Here is a 23,267-nt window from a genome sequence, read left to right as displayed (position 1 = left end):
TTGGCATCTGGGCAAGAGTAACAGGCAGTGACCGTGAGACCTGAGACAACTTGGCAATGACTGAACGTGGGAAAGGGGGAGAGAGGAGGTAAAGCGGGTGAAAGACAGTTTTATCTGAGAGACAGAGGGTCACCTGTCCGCAGAGCTGGGACCATCCAAGCTGGAAAGGCTTGTGTTCGAGAAGAGAATGTGGAGGGGGGAGCCTGAATGCTGGCAGACACCCAGGTGGACAGGTACAAGTTGGGATGAGAGTTCAGGTAGTGACGGGGTAGCTGGAAACTCACTATCCATGCAGGGTGATAGCTGACATCAGGGGACAGGTCGAAGTGACCCCGTCGCACCACGCAAGGATGCTCCGAAGTACAACCTATTGCCACATCTTCCTTCCACGTGGAATTCTCACAGAAAATCCCCAAGTAGGACGCTGCAGGACGGGAGTGCCAGTCCTCTGTGGTCTCCTCCTTCACTCCTGAGAAACAATTCTTCAGCTTGGTGATTCCAAGCAGGAAAGCTGCCTCCACTGTGGAGGGTCATTCTGAAAAGAGTTACTCTGATGAGAGTTTTTTAAACTTCTCGTTTATTTTGAAGAGTTTTCTGTAACAAAATTATTTTTCTAAGGATTTCAGAAATGCCACCGATGTCTCCCACCCCACTGGGTCTCAGAGCTGGAGGGGAGCTGAGCGGGCAGCACCATGTCCCTCGTTGTGAGGGGACCTGCCTCGCGTCTGACCCGGCAAGGGCGCCACAGCAGGAGCCCGGCCGAGACCTTGAGCTTCTCTCTCTTCCTAGAGACAGAGGATGGCCTGGGGGACCAGCTACCACCCAGACACACAGACAGAAAGACAGACAGGCAGGAGGTGGCTGGGTAGAGAGATAGGTATATGCAAGGGTGGCTGGGAATAACACATCTACTGTTTCACTTGTTTTTCAAGTGAGGAAAAGGAGAAAATGGCTTCTGACAGAAAGGCATTTTTTTGGACCCACCAGTTCCTTACAGATCTGAAAGGAGATTACTTGGAATTTCTTGAAATACTAAACTGTACGTAACTGAAATATATTAGACTATGTTCACAGTCAGACACAACAGAAATGGTGGTATCTTGGTCGGCGTGGACCAGCACAGAAAGACAGTCTGCAGGAAAGAGGATCAGTAAGGTCAGACCTTAGGTGGTCACAGAAGCAAAATGGCCTGGTTAACTCCCTTGTGAAAAATGAAAGGAGAAATCCTTAGAATGAAGCTGCAAAGGCATCCATTTCTACAGAAGATGGAGAGAAAAGACAATTACGTTTCAGATGTCTGAGGCTCACGTACACAGAGTCGGATGAGCCACGTCCGATAATCAACCAGACTGAGCACGTCCGCATCTCCCCCAATAACCTGGAAATACGCAGTTTTATAACGAATGGCTCCTTTTCATGATGCCCCAGGCCCTGTCATCTGCCAGCAACACGTCTCAGCTGGGGCCTCAGATCTTCCAAAACACCTTCTTCTTATAGAGAACGTAAGCGATGAGCACCCAGAGCGCAGTGGCAACTATGTTCTGAACGAGATGTTCCTTGTGTGACTGGTTGTCCCCCAGCCTCCACTGGAAGGGGAAGTAGTTGGCGAAGACCTCGTGGCCCACGTACACCAAGATTGAGTTCATTCCTGGGGAAACACAGCTGGTTATCGACTTAACTCTTGAAATTTGCCTTTAGTTCAGTGAAAAAAGAAAAAGTGCCCACTTGTTATTGGCTACGCCAAAAAATAAGTGATGCGAATCTTAGAGATTTGAGTGTAAACCTTATCCAAAAATTATTAGAAAACATTCCTTTGGTAAGTGTAATTCTGGAATACCAAATTTGAAAGGAAAGCCAGAATTATTCATTTATTAATTAATTAATTTATTTTTAATTTATTTTTTTTTGCGGTACGCGGGCCTCTCACTCTTGTGGCCTCTCCCGTTGAGGAGCACAGGCTCCGGACGCGCAGGCTCAGCGGCCATGGCTCACGGGCCCAGCCGCTCTGCGGCATGTGGGATCTTCCCGGACCGGGGCACGAACCCGTGTCCCCTGCATCGGCAGGCGGACTCTCAACCACTGCGCCACCAGGGAAGCCCAGAATTATTAATTTATATTCTCTACACAGAAAACTTGAAGACCAACGAGCGTAACTGTTACTGGACTCGGGGCTGAAACGAGTCACTGAAGTCACCTGCTGTCTCTAGTCTCGGGCAGAACCCGTGCATCTCCGCGTGGTGTCTCTTAGGCACCGCCTGCAGGGCAGGGGGTTTACACATGAGAAAGCACGGCCCTGTTTGTGGAGCTCGAGGGACTGGATGACGTGCCTGAAGCGGCCTGAGGGGTGCAATGATGATCCCACAACCTAAATGGTAAAACGGGGTGGCACTGCTCGGGGAGAGGCCCAGCGACGCCCTGCATGGACCCCCTCGGACCCCCTCGGCCGGCACCTTGGACACACCCGGCACCCACGGCCTCTGGCCCGTCCGCTGGGTCCCCTCCTCCACGAGGCCTGGGGCCGGTTGGTGGGGGGACTCACCAGGGTAGAAGAACGGGGTTCCCGTCCACAGCCCCTTCACGTCCACAACGGGGTACAGGACCAGCAGGATGAAGAAGGCAAAGGAGCTCAGCGTGGTGACATAGGAGACGGACCTGGGGGACAGCGGGTGTCTCAGGGCTCCAGAGAGCACATCCAGCGCCAGCCAGACCAGATGTGAAAACGACAGGCTTTCTGTACCTACCAGAGGTTTTTGTTTACTGGAATAAAGCCTTCATTTTCGGAAGCCTTTGTCAAAGCAACAGAAATAAACCCCTAGAAGCGGGGAGAAAGATGTTAAAGTTTTTTACGTCATCTCAAGAAACAATTGTGGTTCAAAACTGAAAAACAGGAGTGACTTAATTGCTTAGGGGAGGCTGAAAACTGCGCCCTCCGTTTTATTCTTTTAACTGGAAAAACATTTTTAAGATGTGTAACTAAAAATGTCCTCCAAAAACCTCCTTTCAGCATTACTCTGAGTTAAAGGTAAACGAACTGATCAACTGGAGTGAATCTGTGGAGGAAACAGGACTGCCAGGTCAGGGGTGAAAGGAACAGCCAAGCTTATCTTTTGCCCCCAGTGAACCTGTTATCATTGGCCTGGTCCTTCTGGCAAAGGTCCCCACCAGAACCCACACCTCCGCTCCATTTCCTCATATCTTCACTGACTTATTTATAAAGACATTTTCCTAAGAAAATCAACCTGAGAGCTTAGGTGTCGAGACTTTTCCTCTCTGATATTCAAGTGAAGAATGTTACTGATGCGAAGTGACAGCTGCTGTCTATCCCACGGCCGGTCACTAAACATTTGATGTCTTTGAAATGTGTATGTGTGAAGAGAAGGAATTTCAGTGAGGACCATCCGCTACTTACAAGAAAACAACCCCAGGCAGCGAATCTGATCAGGATGCCTTTGGTCTGATCCTTGTAATACAGGAGTATTTTCCCTGCCTGGGGAAGAAAACGCACGGTATGACCAAGAGAATCGCCTACGATGTGTTCTTATTTCGTACTCATCCACTGTCCTCACCTCTCGACAGGCAGACTCACCTGCAGGCACTGGGGTTACAAGGGGATGAACGGTACCCCTGCCCTTGGCTAATGGAGGCCTAGAGGCACAGGGACCACTGGGGAGGGAGGGAGGGAGGGAAGGAGGGAGGGAAGGGGATGAGCAGAGGAGGTACCGCCAGGCTGAGGATATGAGCTCAAAGCTGGAACAGTATCTGGGCAGGAAGGAACAGCATGCACAGGAGTGTGTCACATGGGTGAAAACGCACAGCCTCCCCGAGGTGCTGCAGGTAATTCAGAAAGGCCGGGGGTGGGCAGAGGTGGGAAGGTGGGAGCAGGTAGGCACAAGCTTTCTCCCACAGGTGATGGGAGCCAAGGAAAGTCACTTTCCCCCCCCCCCCGCCAAAGTGACACGGGACCAGCTCAGGCTGGCCTGCTAGATGGCCCAGCCTGGCAGGGGTACAGAAGAGGGACAAAACAGCGTGGATGCAGAGGCAGGGAAACACTTTAAAAACAGAAAAATCTGGACTTTGCATAGCCCCGCCCCCCCTGCAAATTAGGAATTAATTTCTGAAAACATCAGAGAAAGTGTTCATAATAACATAATAGCTAAAATTTATGAATATCCTGGTCTTAGAACCTTATGTGAATTAACTGATTTAGGTGCGACCACTTATTTAGGTGCCACTGAGTCACAGAGGGTGCAGTAACCCTCCCAGGATGACCCAGCTAGTAGGTGGGGTCAAGTCCAGGCACCGGCGCCAGTCTGTACTCCGCACCACCCACCCTTGCTGCTCCTGCAGGCGCAGATTTACCTGGAGAGCATATGGGCGGATTAAATGCATTTATGAATAAAAGCACCCAGTGTAAACTCTAAAGTGCCGCAGAGAGAAAGGCAGTATCTCTAAATAGGAAATTATTTAATCGCCAAAATGTATATGCTGTAGACCTGCACTGTCCCACGTGGGAGCCACTGGCCACCTGTGACAATTTCAGTTTAAATTTAAATGACATAAAGTTAAAAACCAGTTCCTCCGTCAGACCAGCCACGTCTGAGGACTCAGCGGCCACGGGAACAGCACACGCGGAGTATTTTTCCCGTTGCAGAGGCCCCCCCAGGAGGCTGGACCCGGTCTTTCTCCTCCCCGTCATCTCCCCTCAAATAACAGTTTCAAACACCAGTAAGGAGAATTTCAGCAAGGAAAATCTAGACTGCTCAGAATCCTAACAAAACTGCATGTGAGAGAAACCAAGAACAACCTGTACTGACTCTGGCATAAAATAGGCATAACCTGAAACTGTGTCAACTGTACACATAAGGTGACAGGTGACCTTCCAAAGACTGCCAGCCCAGCAGGGACCCCTCTCAGCCAGGGGCTGCTGTGCACCCACTACCGAGATGAGCCATATGAATAACTTCTTTGGAGAATATAGGAATTATACCTAATTATTCGAAAGTGCTAAATTTTAGCAACCTCTGGTTTTGACAACCTGTCAAATATAAACAGAATTTATTAGGTCTGAAACACAGAAGATGTGCTTCCAGTCACTTATTTTAATCAAATGGTTTTTGGATTAGTAATGAATCAATAATCACTAACTGTCAGGAACACGCATTCTCACGAAATGAACAAATACCTGAACTCCTAAAAACGCCATCACGATGGAGTTGATGGTCCCCAGGATGCCTTCTGGATCGTAGGCCACCTCGGTGTGATAAAGCACCTGACAGGGCAGGACAAGAAGGCGGGACTCACCCAAGGATCACAAAAAGCACACAACAACTCATAGACAAAATGCAAACTTGGATACGCCCCACTATTCAACATTTTTGGTTTTGCTGCAGAAATTCACTGCTAACTTATGGGGATGACGGGCAGAATACTTCTGGCCAAGAAAGTGTGTGGCATGTGACACTCTGGCATGTGACACTCTCCCCACACGGGAGACCGTGCTGGGCCCTGTGTCTGTGACACTGCACGTCCCTAACCAGCTTCAAACACCACACACGACACCTTCTAATTTTCAGGTTTACTCTTTGCGGCCAACCCTACTGTAACATGGGCAGCTTCCTTTCTTCTTTTAAGGCAAATAACGATAAGAAAAATACCTTTGTATTATTTCATTATAAAAGAAATCGTTACTGTAGAAATGGCAGAAATTTGGAACCAGTCATTGCAGTGGGTGCTGGAAGGCACTGCCCAGCTATCTGGCCCCCGCCTGCCCACCCCACCCCTTTTGCAACTAAAGCATCCACTCCCCCGGCTGCTAGATGTATTCATGGCCCAAAGCTCTCAGCAGCTTCTGGATTTGTCCCTGAAGAGAGCTGTCCCTCAGGAGTCGCCCCCTGGCCAGGCCATCACATCCCACCAGTGATGTCTAGGGCCTGGTCCCTCACCCCACTGAGAACAACCCTGAGGGGCTTCCCCAGCCCCCAGGAGACCAGCGGGGGCCTGCGTGTGGCTGTCCCCACTGCTCCGTCCTGCTTCCTCCAGCCCCACACGTGCTGATCCCAAAAGCACTGCCTGACAGACCTCCCTCATGGGAAGCTGTCCCCATACCTGAGATGTACAAGAAAGCACCTTGCTGCACACCTGACACCAGGCAGTCTCACTTTAACAGCCAAAGAAACGTCTACACGCCGCCCACAACCAACATTAAACTGAAGTCTGTAAAGTCAGCCAACTTCTCGACTAAAACTTCCTTCCACCCGAGTCTGTTTCACGGACACAGTTCGGAGTTGGTTCTTTCCCTTCCTCCCCCTCAGCGTCCGGTTCCAAGTCGGAGCCGGGCTCACTCACAGCCGAGGAAGGATGCTGGTAGAGGTGATGGTCTCCCAGGAGCAGGCGGTCAATGTAGCCGGCAGCGCCTCCCGTGCAATTCGGATACTTGCCCCAATCTCCGAGGCCCCCGGGGCCCAGATAGCCGCTGGGGAAGCGAGAACATGCACTTCACCCACCAGACTTAGGAGCGGGGGGATGTACACTGGTGACGTGCGTGCCCACAAAGAGCCGCAAACACCCACCAGCCTGACGACCCCGGGGCGCCATGCACGTCCACTGCGGGGCCCCTGACTCGACAGCTGCCCGAGGGGTAAGGCGGGGGCCCAACGTCCGTCCCACCGACCCTGGAAAACCTCACGGAGACAGGCCTCTGGACACACGCCCAAACCCCCTCCCACACAAGGGGAGAAGAGAGAGAGGAAGGGAGGTCCCAGTGTGGGAAACCCGACAGCTGTAACCCAGGGGCTCGGACTTGGCAAAAAGGGGGTTCCTGCAGGGCTGGCTCACGTAGGGCATCCTGGAACAGGTAAGAAGAAGGTCAAGGCCAGCCAAACGCCTTCCAGCATCAGGATGAAGAGCCACTGGGGCCAGCTGGATGTCACGTCCAGCAGAGAAAAGCAGCTTCTCTCCTGCAGGGGCAGGGCATAAAAAACGTGAACTAAACGCAAGTGGAATGGGAAACAACACACAGTGCAGGACATGTTCTCAGAAAATTCTCTGTGACGCTCCTCTTGGCCTTTATGGTAGTAACACAAAATAGACGCGTGTTTATTCCATATGTGGTATGTGGTCCAGATGCTTCATCTCTATGGGATAGTACAGTAAAAGGCCAGTTAAGAAGAAATCAGTGGACAATTCCACTCCTATACCCAAGAGGTCTGAAAAGAGATGTTCGTACAAAAACCTGTACACAAATGGACATAGAATCATTATGCGTAATAGCCAGAAAGTGGAAACAAGTCAAATATCCATCACCTGATGACTGGAGACAAAATGTGGTACATTCATACAATGGAATATTATTCAGAAGTAAAAAGGAATCAAGTACTGATGGTATAACGTGGATAAACCTCAAAACATATTCTGCTGAATGAAAGAGGCCAGACACAAAAAGCCACATATTCTATAATTCATTTCTATGACATGCCCAGAACAGGCAGATCTACAGACAGAGAGTAGATTAGGGGCTGCCGAGGGCTGGGGGGACCTGGGGCTGGAGAGTGGCTGGTAGTGAGGACAGGGTGTTTTGGGGGATAAAGAAATTGTTCTAGGATTAGACAGTGGTGATGACTGCATGACTCCATGAATATACTAAATATCCCTCAGTTTTACGCCTCAAATGTGTAAGCTTTATGGTATGTGAATTATATCTCAATAAAGCGATTATTTTAAAAAGAAATAAAGGGACTTCCCCGGTGGCGCAGTGGTTAAGAATCCGCCTGCCAATGCAGGGGACACGGGTTCGAGCCCTGGTCCGGGAAAATCCTACATGCCGTGCTGCAACTAAGCCCGTGCGCCCCAACTACTGAGCCTGCGCTCTAGAGCCCGCGAGCCGCAACTACTGAAGCCCACGCACCTAGAGCCCGTGCTCCGCAACAAGAGAAGCCACCACAATGAGAAGCCCGCGTGCAGCAACGAAGAGTAGCCCCTGCTCGCTGCAACTAAAGAAAGCCCGCACGCAGCAACAAAGACCCAACACAGCCAAAAATAAATAAATGAAATGAAATTAAAAGAAATACAGCTATATTTTAAAAAAGGAAAATAAAATTTAAGCTTTTGGAGCTCTTCTGGTTGAGGGAAGGAGAGGTGCAGCCCCCCACTCCTGGTGTCCCCCCCAGCCCTGGGCTCCACTGTGGGACCTGGATGAGCCTCGCAGACCCTCCGGTCCCCCACAGCCAGCAAGGTCAGGTTCACATGTGCACGTGGAGCCCCTGCGTGCCTTCCGTAAACTACAGCAGAGGGCACGGGTGCGCCAGCGGGGGTCGGGGGGCGTGAAGGCGTGAAGTGTAAGTGTGCTCCAAGAACGTAAAACCGAGGGATCGTTACAGGAAAAACCAAGAGAACCTGGGATTCAGTGATGAATTTGCTAGTTACCCACACAGGAAGGAGATGGACAACAAATACAGCTTTATTAACTTACTGTGAAGTAGGACCCCAAATGGAAGAATTTAAACATTTCCACCTGAAGTTTTACTTCCGTTGGGGGAAAAAAAATAGTTGTCATCTGAGTAAACTCAACTCAGCAATTTATAATAAGACAGAAAGAAATTACAGAAGAGGTGAGATGCTCACATACTTCTTACAAAGAAGAAACAGGAAGCAGCCCAGGGCGGAACTATCATCTCCTGGACCGACCTTGGCACTGCCCAAGTCGAACCTCCCTGCAGCATGTGTATAGACACTGAAATGTTCTGTGAGGTTTTTATGTATCTTTACCACCAGGAAATTGAAAAACTGGCAGTGATTCTCCCAAGAGGCTGGACCAGCCAACTAGAAGATGGGGATGTTATTTAATGCCATCACATTCATTTGGTTAATGGAAACTGAAATATGTGTTAAGAGGGTAGATCTCATGTTATGTGTTTTCTACCACAATAAAAAAAAAGATTGATATAAAGACTAAATAAAAATAACTAATTAAAGAGAAAAAAGAATGTGTTTGACTGAGTTAAAGAGTCTTGTAATCTCTGGTACTGCACTCAAAACTAAAGAAAGTTCTAGCACCTAAACAGGGACCTCTCCCCCTTTTTTAATGCAGGGTTTCTCACCGAGGTGCAGATCTCAGGCACGGGCTTGGCAAAGAGCAGCTCCAACACGGCGACCACAAAGTAGGTGCCCCCGAGCCGCTGGAGCACGCCGGGGATGCGCGCCTTCTTCCAGGACACTGCGGGATGCACAGGGTATGGGGGTGTCAGCCAGCACTGCTCACTTCACCCCAAGACGACACCACTGTTTCCTGAGGGGGGAGACAGACTTCCATTGCACCTGAGGAAGTTAAGCTCCTGGAGATGGAAACACACGTGGTCAAGGGCCTGGCTCACACACGGCAGTGAAGCTGGGCTAAGAGCAAGGGCCCGGCTCGGTGTGGGGATAAAGCGCAGACGCCCTCGGCCCTGAAGCCCTGCCCCGCCCCGCCCCGGCCTTTCCCATCAGGAGTGTGGACTCAACTCACATCCAGCAGGAACCTGCAGACCCAGCACAGGCCACGGACTGTCCCTGCCTTGCAGGCTACGTGACTGTATCACTGCCCGAGGGTAACCCTGTAAGGACCCCCGCAGTGTGTCCTCCTGGGAGCAGCGGCCCTCTGTCGGGTGATCCATCAAATGGACTTTTCTGCGACACCCTCCCTTAGCACCTCACCTCCTCCCGTCGCCTGAAGCCTTAGTGCTTCTTGCCTGAGGGGTTCACCTGGCACCTGCCTGGATAAGGACGTCTTCTTTCTGCTAATGACACCGTAAGCCCCTTGAGGTCGGTGGCCGCTGCCTTCCCCGGTTCCGACACTGGTCCCCAGAACAGGGCTCACATCCTTCCCTCAGCTTTCCTGTCCCTCTCAAGCCACTCAGTGACAGAGATGTCATACCTTTCCCGCAGCCCGGGGGCATTCAGGTGACGGCAAGGTGGACCCCTAAACAACAGCCTTACTGTGAAAGCTGATGCAACCAAAGCGGCAGGAGGGTGGCTCTGAGAACCCGTGGCCTGGTCTGGCCCCTGCTCTGACCTTCACTACACACGGACACAGCACCTCACTCTCCCGGCCCCAGGGTCTTCCTTTGTACAGAAGGGTTTGAGTGGACTTGGTGGCACCTCCCAGGCCTAAAATTCCAAGATAGTAATAATAATAATGCCCAAAGTCATACAAGCGTTAGATATACTTTTCTAGTAACTGTTCTTTTTGCAGGTACATGAGATGGAGAAACTGCATTTCTTTCAAATTCTAACACATCGTTTCCCTATTTCAACCTGAATACATTCTAACAGAGGGGAAAAAACACTTACGTGGACCAAGGCAATAATTGGGGTTCACAATGACGATTCCTATACAGATTAACAGGAAACTCCTCCACGCAATTTTCCCCAGCAATCTGAATTTTGAGCATCCCCGCTGCAGAACGGAAGTCATTGACAGAAAGATCGAAGATCCCATAATAAACACAAACCTAAAAAAACAACAGCTATTACTAGATGGCCACTTTCAACTTTTTTGTCTCTATGTCATTAGTATTTTATAACCTACTACATAAGAGAAACAACATGTGATTTTTGAAAGAAACCGACGATTGAAACCACATCCAGTTTAGTGGTGGAGAATCAGGATGTTGGGCTGGAAGGACTGTGCACCTTCTCGTCCTGCCTTAGGGGGAGATCCTTCGGGACTGACTGCAGCTTCCATGGACAAGCCTTCCATCAAAGACAGACAAACCACTAGGTATAAAATAAGCTACAAGGATGTATGGTACAACATAGGGAATACCAATATTTTATAATAACTATAAATGGAGTGGACCCTTTAAAAATTGTGAATCCCTATATTGTACACCTGTAACTTATATAATATTGTACATCAACTATATGTCAATTAAAACAAAAGGAACTCCTCCCCCACTCAGATAAACCTGAGTTCACAGTAGCAGTGAAACACTGGGGACCAAAGACGTAAACCAGTGGCTGGTCCTGCCTATAAATGATGGAGGCAAGTTGCTCAAAGCATGTCAGCAAAGACACAAAAGCCACGTTGTGCAGGGGCCAGAGTCCCTCAGCAGGGGAATGCTCTGGGCAGAGCAGGGTGTTCCACTATTATTTATTTTATTTTATTTTATTTATTTATTTATTTTTGGCTGCATTGGGTCTTTGTTGCTGCACGCGGGCTTTCTCTGGCTGTGGCGAGTGGGGGCTCCTCTTCGTTGTGGTGCGCGGGCTTCTCATTGCGGTGGTTTCTCTTATTGCGGAGCACGGGCTCTAAGCACACAGGCTTCAGTAGTTGTGGCACGTGGGCTCAGTAGTTCTGGCTCATGGGCTCTAGAGCGCAGGCTCAGTAGTTGTGGTGCACGGGCTCAGTTGCTCCGCAGCATGTGGGATCTTCCTGGACCAGGGCTCGAACCTGTGTCCCCTGCATTGGCAGGCAGGTTCTTAACCACTGCGCCACCAGGGAAGTCCTCCACTATTATTTTAAAGTGTAACTTATTACTATCCTTAACTGCTACATACTTATCAGAATTCCCTGATACTGATATACTGCATACCTTTTAGGAACTAAGATGTTTAAATTTATTTTCAGGATTAGTGGAATATTCAGAAGTTATGATTTCCTACGAGATTCCAGGATCTTGTACATCATATCCACACTAATAAAATGTTCCCTCTGAAATCAGCAGTCTTTTATTCTCACATGTCTTAGACAAGCACGAGGCCAAGTGTCAGAACAATTCAGGAACCCGGCTTTTGGAAGGACCTCATCACGCCATCACCTGTGGGCAACACAGACCCGCAGGCCGGAACTCAAGGCTGGTGTTGGGAAGTTCCAGCATCCGCTGAAAACAAAACTTTGCAGATGGGCTATGAAGAGCGGATGGCGGATTTGCAACTCACCACGGGAACACAAGGTCAGCCACCGTCAGCCCTGCAGAAGAACACAAGCACGGCAGTGAGGAAAGGACCTGGAACGTCGGTGCTCCCTAACCCAGGATGGCTTCCATCTCACACTGATGGGGAAAGTCCTGGGTAAACCTTGTGAAGCAGCACCGAGCTCCCTGGACTCTGCGGCCAGGGGCCAGCCCGGGTGCTACCTGAGAGCACCCCTGCTGTGGGAGCACCACAGAGAAGTATGCGGACAATCTGTGATCTTCGGCAGATCTTACTCAAAACCCACCCTAAACCAACCCCCCAGCCAGATTCACAGCCACTATTCAGCGCCACTCAGACCACCCCCAGCTCCATGGCATCCCCAGGAGGACCATGAGTCTCGGGGCAGGACGCCCACGCGGCTGAGGTACAGGGCACACCTAGAAGAGGACAAGGATCGTTTACAACGTGATGACAGCAAAGCATCTCGGAGCCAGAGCACATGAAAGGAAGAACAGAACTGAAGGCTGACAGAATGACCTAAGGGGCCTCTGTGGGGCTCACCTCCAGAACCCCTGGGGGACGCCAAGGAGCCCTCCTACCCGCAGCTCTCAGAGGGCCCGCGTCACCAAGGCGACCTCTCGGCGGTGTCTTACCGTTCCAGCTCGCGTGCTTGAAGTACCAGTATCTCCCGCCTCCGTAGTTCACGAAGACCATGAGGATGAGAGCGATCCTGCAAAGCCACAAAGATGCGCTCTCAGGGCCTGGACATGTGACAAGGGTGGCCCGGCTGCAGGACACAGGTGCCATCATGGTACAGGCAGACGCTTAAAGAGCAGGAGACTCACACTTCTAACCATCACGGTTAGGACCCCGCGCTACAGTCCTCTCTGCCAACATTTCCAACATGATGTCGGAAGAAAAACTCACACCAACGCTGAACTGTGTAACTAGAAAATGGTGCAAAACATTCCCGATCACGCCACTTTGTGCTAATTACTTAGATGTATCAGGTAAAAGAAGTGTAGTGGGAGGGGACAGTCTTTAGGGTCAAGCCCTGGGTCCCTCTCTCTTAGGAGCCACTGGACCTCAGGCGAGCCCCTCGTCAGTTCTCTGTGAGGAGGGACACACCTGACCCGGGGACCACGGGCACCACGATGGAGAGTAACGTACATCACAGCACCTCAACGGTGCCTGAAACATGTTAGCACTTAATCAATGTCAACTCCCGTCCACCTGTGAACATCTCCGAAAGAAAGAGGAAGACAATAAAACAGATTCTGCATGTGCTGTTGTTTGCTGCTAATTTCTCAGAATATGGGGAATAAAAACGTTAGTATGGGGCTTCCCTGGTGGCGCAGTGGTTGAGAGTCCGCCTGCCGATGCAGGGGACACGGGTTCGTGCCCCGGTCCGGGAAGATCCCACATGCCGCCGAGCGCCTAGGCCCGTGAGCCATGGCCGCTGAGCCTGCGCATCCGGAGCCTGTGCTCCGCAACGGGAGAGGCCACGACAGTGAGAGGCCCGCGTACCACAAAAAAAGACAAAAAAACGTTAGTATGTCAGTGGGTGATTTGTGGGCACTCTGGAGCCCAACTTACTCAACTCTGTGGCTCAATTTTTTTATCTGTGAAACAGGTGTATTATTAAAAGTATATACTTCATAGGATTGCTAAGAGATTAAAGAAATTAAGACAAGCTGGAACAGTGCTTGGCATATACCATGAGGACTCCAAACTGTGAGCAGTGGTTACTGTTAGTATCATGACTGTTACTACTGCCTGGCTTTGGATACACAACAGGAGCACTCAGAGCTCGAAAAGCTGGGTCAGAGTTATCAGGTTATCACTGGAGTCTGAAAGGCCTCAGTGGGAGAAACAGAAGGCCTGACACCCAGACATTGCTTTTCAGCCACACAGTCTTAGACTCTTATTTTCAGAGTTTGGTCCTGGCCTTCGTTCTTTTCCCAGAACTGGAAAATGACAATTTACTGCAGGACTCTGTGGATCTGCTATTAGTTGATGTCCGAGCTGCTGTGCGAATGGTGGAGGAGGCCGAGGGCTGCCCCGGGTTCCGTTTCCAGACTGGGGCACCGGCCCATCGGTCCAGGGCTGAGCGGACACGGGGCCCTCGCGCAGCCGCTCACACGTGTGAGTGGCTTTCTCAGAAGCACCTGTGCCCCAGGGGAGGCGGGCTCCGGCCTCTCCCACCGCTGCCCTCCAGGGACACGTCACCCTGGCTCTCGTGACAGGTTTCAAGTCAGGAGAGGCTGCCGATTTCTCTTTAGGGCAGGAAATCCTTTCTAGCCTAGAGAGTAAAAGGCACGTGAAACGCCTCCCGCTGCAACTGGGTGGACTTGTGAACGTGCCACCGAGGGCACCTGTGCCCACGTGTCACCAGGGAGCCCACGTACCCGCGGAACGTGTCCACGCAGCGGAGGCGCAGGGGGGCCGCCGACGGACGCCAGGCCTCTGGTGGGGGGTCGCCCGCCCTGCTCGGAGACCCCAGCTCCTGCCGGAAAAGAGGAGAAAAATGCAAACAGTTCATAATACAGAAGAGTAAACTACACTTTCCTGTGTTTTAGGGAAAAAATTAGCAGAGTGAAAGCCAAGGATCATTGCTCTGGATAATACTTTAATTTGCTTTTGTAAAGACCCCACCTAGAGGTTATGTTTTTCACTTTATTTGGTTTATGTGCCTCCATGCTGATATATGACCACAAAGGAGCAATAGTACCAGCAAGTGTGTCCATAAGTGGACACAGATACGTCCATAATTAATCAATTAACACAGACAGTATGTTTAATCATCACAGCAGGCCATCCCATGTATAGATTTAATACTGATGTCTCTCACTCTTTTGTCTTCATCTTGATACTCTCTACTTAAACGGATTGATTCAACAGTGCTGCCTGAAAAGTGAAAACCATCTCCACACCCAGCATCACAAAGCAGCTCAAGCTCCAGCCTCACAAAGACAGGGATGGCGGGGGGGGGGGGGCACCCTTCATGGGGCCAGCGAGGACTGTTGTTTACCAAGAAGGCAGGATACATGACCTGGCCTTGCACAGCATAAGATAATTAAGATTACTAAATATCGGACTGTAAATCCAAATCTAGGAAAACACCCAGAGCACACACAATGCGTTTTAACAACTCACAGAATTGATGAGGCCATCAGTTTCCTGAGAATTTATGGCTTTAGAAATCCAATCATGACAGTCTTCCAAGCTATAAATAAATAAAAGGGCTGGTTAATTTGTTTTCCTCGGCAGAATTTTCAGAATGGTATCATATTGAAAGGAAATTAATTTAAAGTTCACATTCTACACCAGTCAAATAATTAAACATTTTAAAGTGTTTTAACGAAACGGAAGTAGAAATCCAAGTACTTTCAAATGCTTCACCCTTATAGCATGGTCTCCTGATCGATGAGACAGGAATAAAGACAGAGCTTTCGTTCAAGGGTGTTGTGAGGAAGATGGCAGAGTACAAGGACGCACTCTCACTCCCTCCTGTGAGAGCACCAGAATCACAACTAACAGCTGAACAATCATCGACAGGAAGACACTGGAACACACCAAAAAAGATACCCCACATTCCAAAGACAAAGGAGAAGCCACAATGAGATGGGGGGGGGCGCAATCACAGTAAAATCAAATCCCATAACTGCTGGGTGGGTGATTCATAAACTGGAGAACACTTGTGCCACAGAAGTCCACCCACTGGAGTGAAGGTTCTGAGCCCCACGTCAGGCTTCCCAACCTGGTTGTCTGGCAACGGGAGGAGGAATTCCTAGAGAATCAGACTTTGAAGGCTAGTGGGATTTGATTGCAGGACTTTGACAGGACTGGGGGAAACAGAGACACCACTCTTGGAGGGCACACACAAAATAGTGTGCACATTGGGACCCAGGGGAAGGAGCAGTGACCCCATAGGAGACTGAACCACACTTACCTGCTAGTGTTGGAGGGTCTCCTGCAGAGGCAGGGGGTGGCTGTGTCTCACCGTGAGGACAAGGACACTGGCAGCAGAAGTTCTGGAAAGTACTCCTTGGCGTGAGCCGTCCCAGAGTCCGTTATTAGCCCCACCAAAGAGCCCGGGTAGGCTCCAGTGTTGGGTCGCCTCAGGCAAAACAACCAACAGGGAGGGAGCCCAGCCCCACCCATCAGCAGACAAGCGGATTAAAGTTTTACTGAGCTCTGCCCACTAGAGCAACACCCAGGTCTACCCACCAACAGTCCCTCCCATCAGGAAGGCTACACAGTCTTCTTAGATAGCCAAATCCACCAGAGGGAAGACAGCAGAAGCAAGAAGGACTACAATCCTGCAGCCTGTGGAAGGAAAACCACATTCACAGAAAGATAGACAAAAAGAAAAGGTAGAGGACTATGTACCAGATGAAGGAACAAGACAAAACCCCAGAAAAACAACTAAATGAAGTGGAGATAGGCAACCTTCCAGAAAAAGACTTCAGAATAATGATAGTGAAGCTGGTCCAGGACCTCAGAAAAAGAATGGAGGCAAAGATTGAGAAGATGCAAGAAATGTTTAACAAAGATCTAGAAGAATTAAAGAACAAATGAACAGAGATGAACAATACAATAACTGAAGTGAAAAATACAGTAGAAGGAATCAATAGCAGAATAACTGAGGCAGAAGAACAGATAAGTGACCTGGAAGACAGAATGGTGGAATTCACTGCTGTGGAACAGAATAAAGAAAAGAGAATGAAAAGAAATGAAGACAACTTAAGAGACCTCTGGGACAACATTGAACAGAACAACATTCGCATTATAGGGGTCCCAAAAGGAGAAGAGAGAGAGAAAGGACACAAGAAAATATTTGAAGACATTATAGTTGAAAACTTCCCTAACACAGGAAAGGAAATAGCTACCCAAGTCCAGGAAGTGCAAAAAGTCCCAGGCAGGGTAAACCCAAGGAGAAACACGCCGAGACACATGGTAATCAAACTGACAAAAACTAAAGACAAAGAAAAATTATTGAAAGGAACAAGGGAAAAATGACAAATAACATACAAGGGAACTCCCATAAGGTTAATAGCTGATTTCTCAGAAGAAACTCTACAAGCCAGAAGGGAGTGTCATGATATATTTAAAGTGATGAAAGGGAAGAACCTACAACCAAGATTACTCTACCCAGCAAGAATCTCATTCAGATTAGATGGAGAAATCAAAAGCTTTACAGACAAGCAAAAGCTAAGAGAATTCAGCACCACCAAACCAGCTCTACAACAAATGCTAAAGGAACTTCTCTAAGTGGGAAACACAAAAGAAGAAAAGCACTTACAAAAACAAACCCATAACAATTAAGAAAATGGTAATAGGAACATACATATCAATAATTACCTTAAACGTGAATGGATTAAATGCTCCAACCAAAAGACACAGGCTCGCTGAATGGATAAAAAAAAAGACCCACATATATGCTGTCTACAAGAGACCCACTTCAGACCTAGGGACACATACAGACTGAGAGTGAGGGGATGGAAAAAGATATTTCATGCAAATGGAAATCAAAAGAAAGCTGGAGCATCAATTCTCAGATCAGACAAAATAGACTTTAAAATAAAGAATGTTACAAGAGACAAGGAAGGACACTACATAATGATCAAGGGATCAATCCAAGAAGAAGATAGAACAATTATAAATATATATGCACCCCAACATAGGAGCACCTCACATAAGGCAACTGCTAACAGCTATAAAAGAGGAAATCGACAGTAACACAATAATATTGGGGGACTTTAACACCTCACTTACACCAATGGACAGATGATCCAAACCGAAAATTAATAAGGAAACACAAGCTTTAAATGACACAACAGGCCAGACAGATTTAATTGACATTTATAGGACACTGCATCCAAAAACAGCAGATCACACTTTCTTCTAAAGTGCACACAGAACATTCTCCAGGACAGATCACACCCTGGGTCACTAATCAAGCCTCAGTAAATTTAAGAAAATTGAAATCATATCAAGCATCTTTTCTGACCACAATGCTATGAGATGAGAAATCAACTGCAGGAAAAAAAACATAAAAAACACAAACACATGGAGGCTAAACAATATGTTACTAAATCACCAAGAGATCACTGAAGAAATCAAAGAGGAAATCAGAAAATACCTAGAGACAAATTACAACAGAAACACAATGATCCAAAACCCATGGGATGCAGCAAATGCAGTTCTAATAGGGAAGTTTATAGCAATACAAGCCTACCTCAAAAAAAAGAAAAATCTCAAATAAAGAATCTAACCTTACACCAAAAGGAACTAGAGAAAGAACAAACAAAAGCCAAAGTTAGTAGAAGCAAAGGAAATCATAAAGATCAGAGCAGAAATAATTGAAATAGAAACAAAGAAAACAATAGCAAAGATCAATAGAACTAAAAGCTGCTTCTTTGAGAAGATAAACAAAATTGATACCCGATTAGCCAGACTCATCAAGAAAAAGAGGGAGAGGACTCAAATCAATAAAATTAGAAACAAAAAAGGAGAAGTTACAACAGACAATGCAGATATACAAAGCATCCTAAGAGACTACTACAAGCAACTCTATGCCAATGAAATGGACAACCTGGAAGAAATGGACCTATTCTTAGAAAGGTATAACCTTCCAAGACTGAACCAGGAAGAAACAGAAAATATGAACAGACCAATCACAAGTAATGAAATAGAAACTGTGATCAAAAATCTTCCAACAAACAAAATACCAGGACCAGATGGCTTCACAGGTGAATTCTATCAAACATTTAGAGAAGAGCTAACACTCATCCTTCTAAAACTCTTCCAAAAAACTGCAGAGGAAGGAACACTCCTAAAATCATTCTATGAGGCCACCATCACCCTGATACCAAAACCAGACAAAGACACTACAAAAAAAGAAAATTACAGACCAATATCACCAATGAATATAGATGCAGAAATCCTCAACAAAATACTAGCAAACAGAATCCAACAACACATTAAAAGGATCATACACCATGACCAAGTGGGATTTATCCCAGGGATGCAAGGATTCTGCAATATACGCAAATCAATCAATGTGATACACCATATTAACAAATTGAAGAAGGAAAACTGTATGATCATCTCAATAGATGCAGAAAAAGCTTTTGACAAAATTCAACACCCATTTATGATAAAAAACTCTCCCAAAAGAGAGCATAGAGGAAACCTACCTCAACATAATAAAGGCCATATAAGACAAACCCACAGCAAACTTCATTCTCAACGGGGAAAAACTGAAAGCATTTCCTGTAAGATCAGGAACAAGACAAGGATGTCCACTCTTGCCACTATTATTCAACATAGTTTTGGAAGTCCTAGCCACAGCAATCAGAGAAGAAAAAGAAAGAAAAGGAATACAAATTGGAAATGAAGTAAAACTGTCACTGTTTGCAGATGATATGTTACTCTACATAGAAAACCCAAAAGATGCCACCAGAAAACTACTAGAACCAATCAATGAATTTGGTAAGGTTGCAGGATACAAAAGTAACGCACAAAAACCTCTCGCATTCCTATACACTATCGATGCAAAATGAGAAAGAGAAATTAAGGAAACAATCCCATTTACCACTGCAACAAAATACCTAGGAATACCTAGGAATAAACCTACCTAAGGAGACAAAAGACCTGTATGCAGAAAACTGTAAGACACTGATGAAAGAAATTAATGACAATACAAACAGATGGAGAGATATACCATGTTCTTGGATTGGAAGAATCAATATTGGGGAAATGACTATACTACCCAAAGCCATCTACAGATTCAATGCAATCCCTATCAAATAACCAATGGCAGTTTTTACGGAACTAGAACAAATCATCTTAAAATTTGTATGGAGACACAAAAGACGCCGAATAGCCAAAGCAGTCTTGAGGGAAAAAAACAGAGCTGGAGGAATCAGACTCCCTGACTTCAGACTATACTACAAAGCTACAAAATCAAGACAATATGGTACTGGCACAAAAACAGAAATATGGAACAGGTTGGAAAGCCCAGAGATAAACCCATGCATCTATGGCCAACTAATCTATGACAAAGGAGGTAAGGATATACAATGGAGAAAAGACAGCCCCTTCAATAAGTGGTGCTGGGAAAACTGGACAGCTACATGTAAAAGAATGAAATTAGAACACTCCCTAACACCATACACAAAAATAAACTTAAAATGGACTAAAGATCTAAATGTAAGACCAGACACTATAGAACTCTTTGAGGAAAACATAGGAGGAACACTCTTTGACATAAATCACAGCAAGATCTTTTTTGATCCACCTCCTAGCGTAATGGAAATAAAAGCAAAAATAAACAAATGGGACCTAATGAAACTTAAAACCTTTTGCAAAGCAAAGGAAACTACAAACAAGACGAAAAGACAACCCTCAGAATGGGAAAAAATATTTGCAAATGAATCAACGGACAAAGGATTAATCTCCAAAATATATAAACAGCTCATGCAGCTCAATATTAAAAAAACAAACAACCCAATCCAGAAGTGGGCAGAAGACCTAAACAGACATTTCTCCAAAGAAGACGTACAGATGGCCAAGAAGCACATGAAAAGCTGCTCAACATCACTAATTATTAGAGAAATGCAAATCAAAACTACAATGAGGTATCACCTCACACCAGTTAGAATGGGCATCATCAGAAAATCTACAAGCAACAAATGCTGGATTGGGTGGGGACAAAAAGGAACCCTCTTGCACTGTTGGTGGGAATGTAAATTGATACAGCCACTATGGAGAACAGTATGGAGGTTCCTTACAAATACTAAAAATAGAATTACCATATGACCCAGCAATCCCACTACTGGGCATATACCCAGAGAAAACCATAATGCAAAAAGACACATGCACCCCAGTGTTCACTGCAGCACTATTTACAATAGCCATGTCATGGAAGCAACCTAAATGCCCATCGACAGATGAATGGATAAAGAAGATGTGGTACATATATACAATGGAATATTACTCAGCCATAAAAGGAACGGAATTGAGTCATTTGTTGAGACGTGGATGGATCTAGAGACTGTCATACAGAGTGAAGTAAGTCAGAAAGAGAAAAACAAATATCGTATATTAACGCATATATGTGGAACCTAGAAAACTGGTACAGGTGAACCAGTTTGCAGGGCAGAAATTGAGACAAAGATGTAGAGAACAAACGTATGGACACCAAGGGGGGAAAACGCCATGGGGTTGGGATGGTGGTGTGCTGAATTGGGCGACTGGGATTGACATGTGTACACTGATGTGTATAAAATTGATGACTAATGAGAAACTGCAGTATAAAAAAACAAACAAACAAACCAAAAAAACAACTAATACTAAACTTTCTTTGGGTTATTTGTAAGGAAATATGTTAATATAAATGTTTCAGACATTACATGAAATTTCTAAAAATCTCATATGTTCTGGTATAATGTTATCATTCATAATTCTAGTTATTACTTTAAAATGTATATCTCAGAAATAACTAAATTTCCTTGTCAATTGCATTATTATGAACTTTCATCAAATCTGTAACCATGGTCATTTTTAAGTCTTTTGTCATTTACAGACAGTTCTGGGTGTACTCTGATGCTTTTGCAAATATGTTCCTATAAAAGGGTTTCGTCTTCAAGGAATTCATGGGAAAGACTGACAAGTACAGGTTTCTGACTATACTGCTGAACTGAATAAATAAGCATTTTCAGAACTCTAATGGAAAACTGATGAATTTATAAAAGCACTAACAAAAGATCAAGATAAAAAAAATAATTACACGGGACTGAGTGAACTGATGAGGATGATTATAATTTTTGTGACTTTCTGTTTGAATAAAAAAAAATCCCACAAGGACTCAGAGGCAAAAAATATACAAATCAATCTGCACTGCAAAGTAAAGGAGCTGTTACAGTGGAGGATTACTGGACTGAATGTCAACATTATGACATAGTATGAGTGTGTTTCGTGTTTGGTAATTGCAATCATTGTTGCTTTTCTTGTGGTCATCCATTTACAATGCTTGGTGTCAGTTTATTTATCTCTTGTAAAAATAAAATACAGTGTGTGTGTGTGTGTGAAAAAAAAAGATGAGTGAAAGACAGATAGAGGTTTAAGTCAGGATGCAAAAATCAGTGAATGTATTTGATTAATAAATAAATAAAAGTAGTATAAAAAAAAAGACACATGCACCCCAATGTTCACTGCAGCACTATTTACAATAGCCAGGTCATGGAAGCAACCTAAATGCCCATCGACAGATAAATGGATAAAGAAGATATGGTACATACATACAATGGAATATTACTCAGCCATAAAAAGGAATGAAATTGGGTCATTTGTAGAGACGTGAATGGATCTAGAGACTGTCATACAGAGTGAAGTAAGTCAGAAAGAGAAAAACAAATATCGTATATTAATGCATGTATGTGGAACCTAGAAAACTGGTACAGGTGAACTGGTTTGCAGGGCAGAAATAGAGATACAGATATAGAGAACAAATGTATGGACACCAAGGTAGGGAAAGTGGTGGTGGGTGTGTGTGTGATGAACTGGGAGATTGGGATTGACATGTATACACTAATATGTATAAAATGGATAACTAATAAGAAGCTGCTGTATAAAAAATATACAAAATTCAAAAAAAGAAAAAAAGAGTGTTGTGAGGCTGAAATTAGATCATTATTACCTGTCGCTGGAATTCTGATTAGCAACACTATTAAAGTTAGAATAGCAGAGGCCTACAACAACCAAACGTGCCCAATTCAGCAATGACTAATCTCAGTGTCTGCATCTGTGAGAGGACGAGCTATGGCTATTAAAACAGCAGGAACAGTGCAGCAACAGGATGGACCCAGAGACCATCATACTAAGTGAAGTCAGAGAAAGACAAATACCATATGATATCACTTATATGTGGAATCTAAAAATACAACACAAATGAACTTATCTACGAAACAGAAACAGACTCACAGACATAGAGAACAGACTTGTGGTTGCCAAGAGGGAGGGGAGTGGGAGAGGGATGGAATGGGAGGTTGGGATTAGCAGATGCAAACTATTATATAGAGAATGGATAAACAACAAGGTCCTACTATACAGTACAGGGAACTGTATTCAATATCCTATGATGAACCATAATGGAAAAGAATATTTTAAAAAAAGAATGTATATACATGTATAACTGAATCACTTTGCTGTACAGTAGAAATTAACACAGAATTGTAAATCAACTATACTTCAATAAGACAAATTTTTAAAAAAGAGAGACAAAAGAAAAAAAATTTGTCCACCCTGAAAAAAAAAGAATGCCTGTAACAAAGAAATATAAATACAAACTATTAAATACAAAAAGCAAACCA

The 23,267-nt window shown here is 45.9% G+C and overlaps 1 protein-coding gene across 1 annotated transcript in view; it reads right to left on the bottom strand.

Annotated features, from left to right (window-relative positions):
• Positions 1-557: 557 nt before the first annotated feature.
• Positions 558-23,267, bottom strand: part of HGSNAT (heparan-alpha-glucosaminide N-acetyltransferase) — a 47,345-nt gene continuing 24,635 nt past the window's right edge. Inside the window, exons 6-18 of the mRNA XM_060086067.1 lie at positions 15,046-15,115; positions 14,298-14,395; positions 12,543-12,619; positions 11,914-11,944; positions 10,324-10,484; positions 9,096-9,211; positions 6,835-6,956; positions 6,346-6,472; positions 5,183-5,269; positions 3,410-3,487; positions 2,742-2,812; positions 2,540-2,652; positions 558-1,648 (exon numbers count right to left, since the gene is read on the bottom strand). Of these exons, the coding sequence (XP_059942050.1) occupies positions 1,467-1,648; positions 2,540-2,652; positions 2,742-2,812; positions 3,410-3,487; positions 5,183-5,269; positions 6,346-6,472; positions 6,835-6,956; positions 9,096-9,211; positions 10,324-10,484; positions 11,914-11,944; positions 12,543-12,619; positions 14,298-14,395; positions 15,046-15,115 (1,333 nt within the window). The 3' untranslated portion in view covers positions 558-1,466. The remainder of the gene's footprint in view (positions 1,649-2,539; positions 2,653-2,741; positions 2,813-3,409; positions 3,488-5,182; positions 5,270-6,345; positions 6,473-6,834; positions 6,957-9,095; positions 9,212-10,323; positions 10,485-11,913; positions 11,945-12,542; positions 12,620-14,297; positions 14,396-15,045; positions 15,116-23,267) is intronic.

The sequence above is a fragment of the Mesoplodon densirostris genome, chromosome 20, assembly GCF_025265405.1.
Source record: "Mesoplodon densirostris isolate mMesDen1 chromosome 20, mMesDen1 primary haplotype, whole genome shotgun sequence".
NCBI lineage: Eukaryota > Metazoa > Chordata > Mammalia > Artiodactyla > Ziphiidae > Mesoplodon > Mesoplodon densirostris.
The sequence above is the reverse complement of the archived record's forward strand: the minus strand, read 5'-3'. Positions and strand labels throughout refer to the sequence as shown.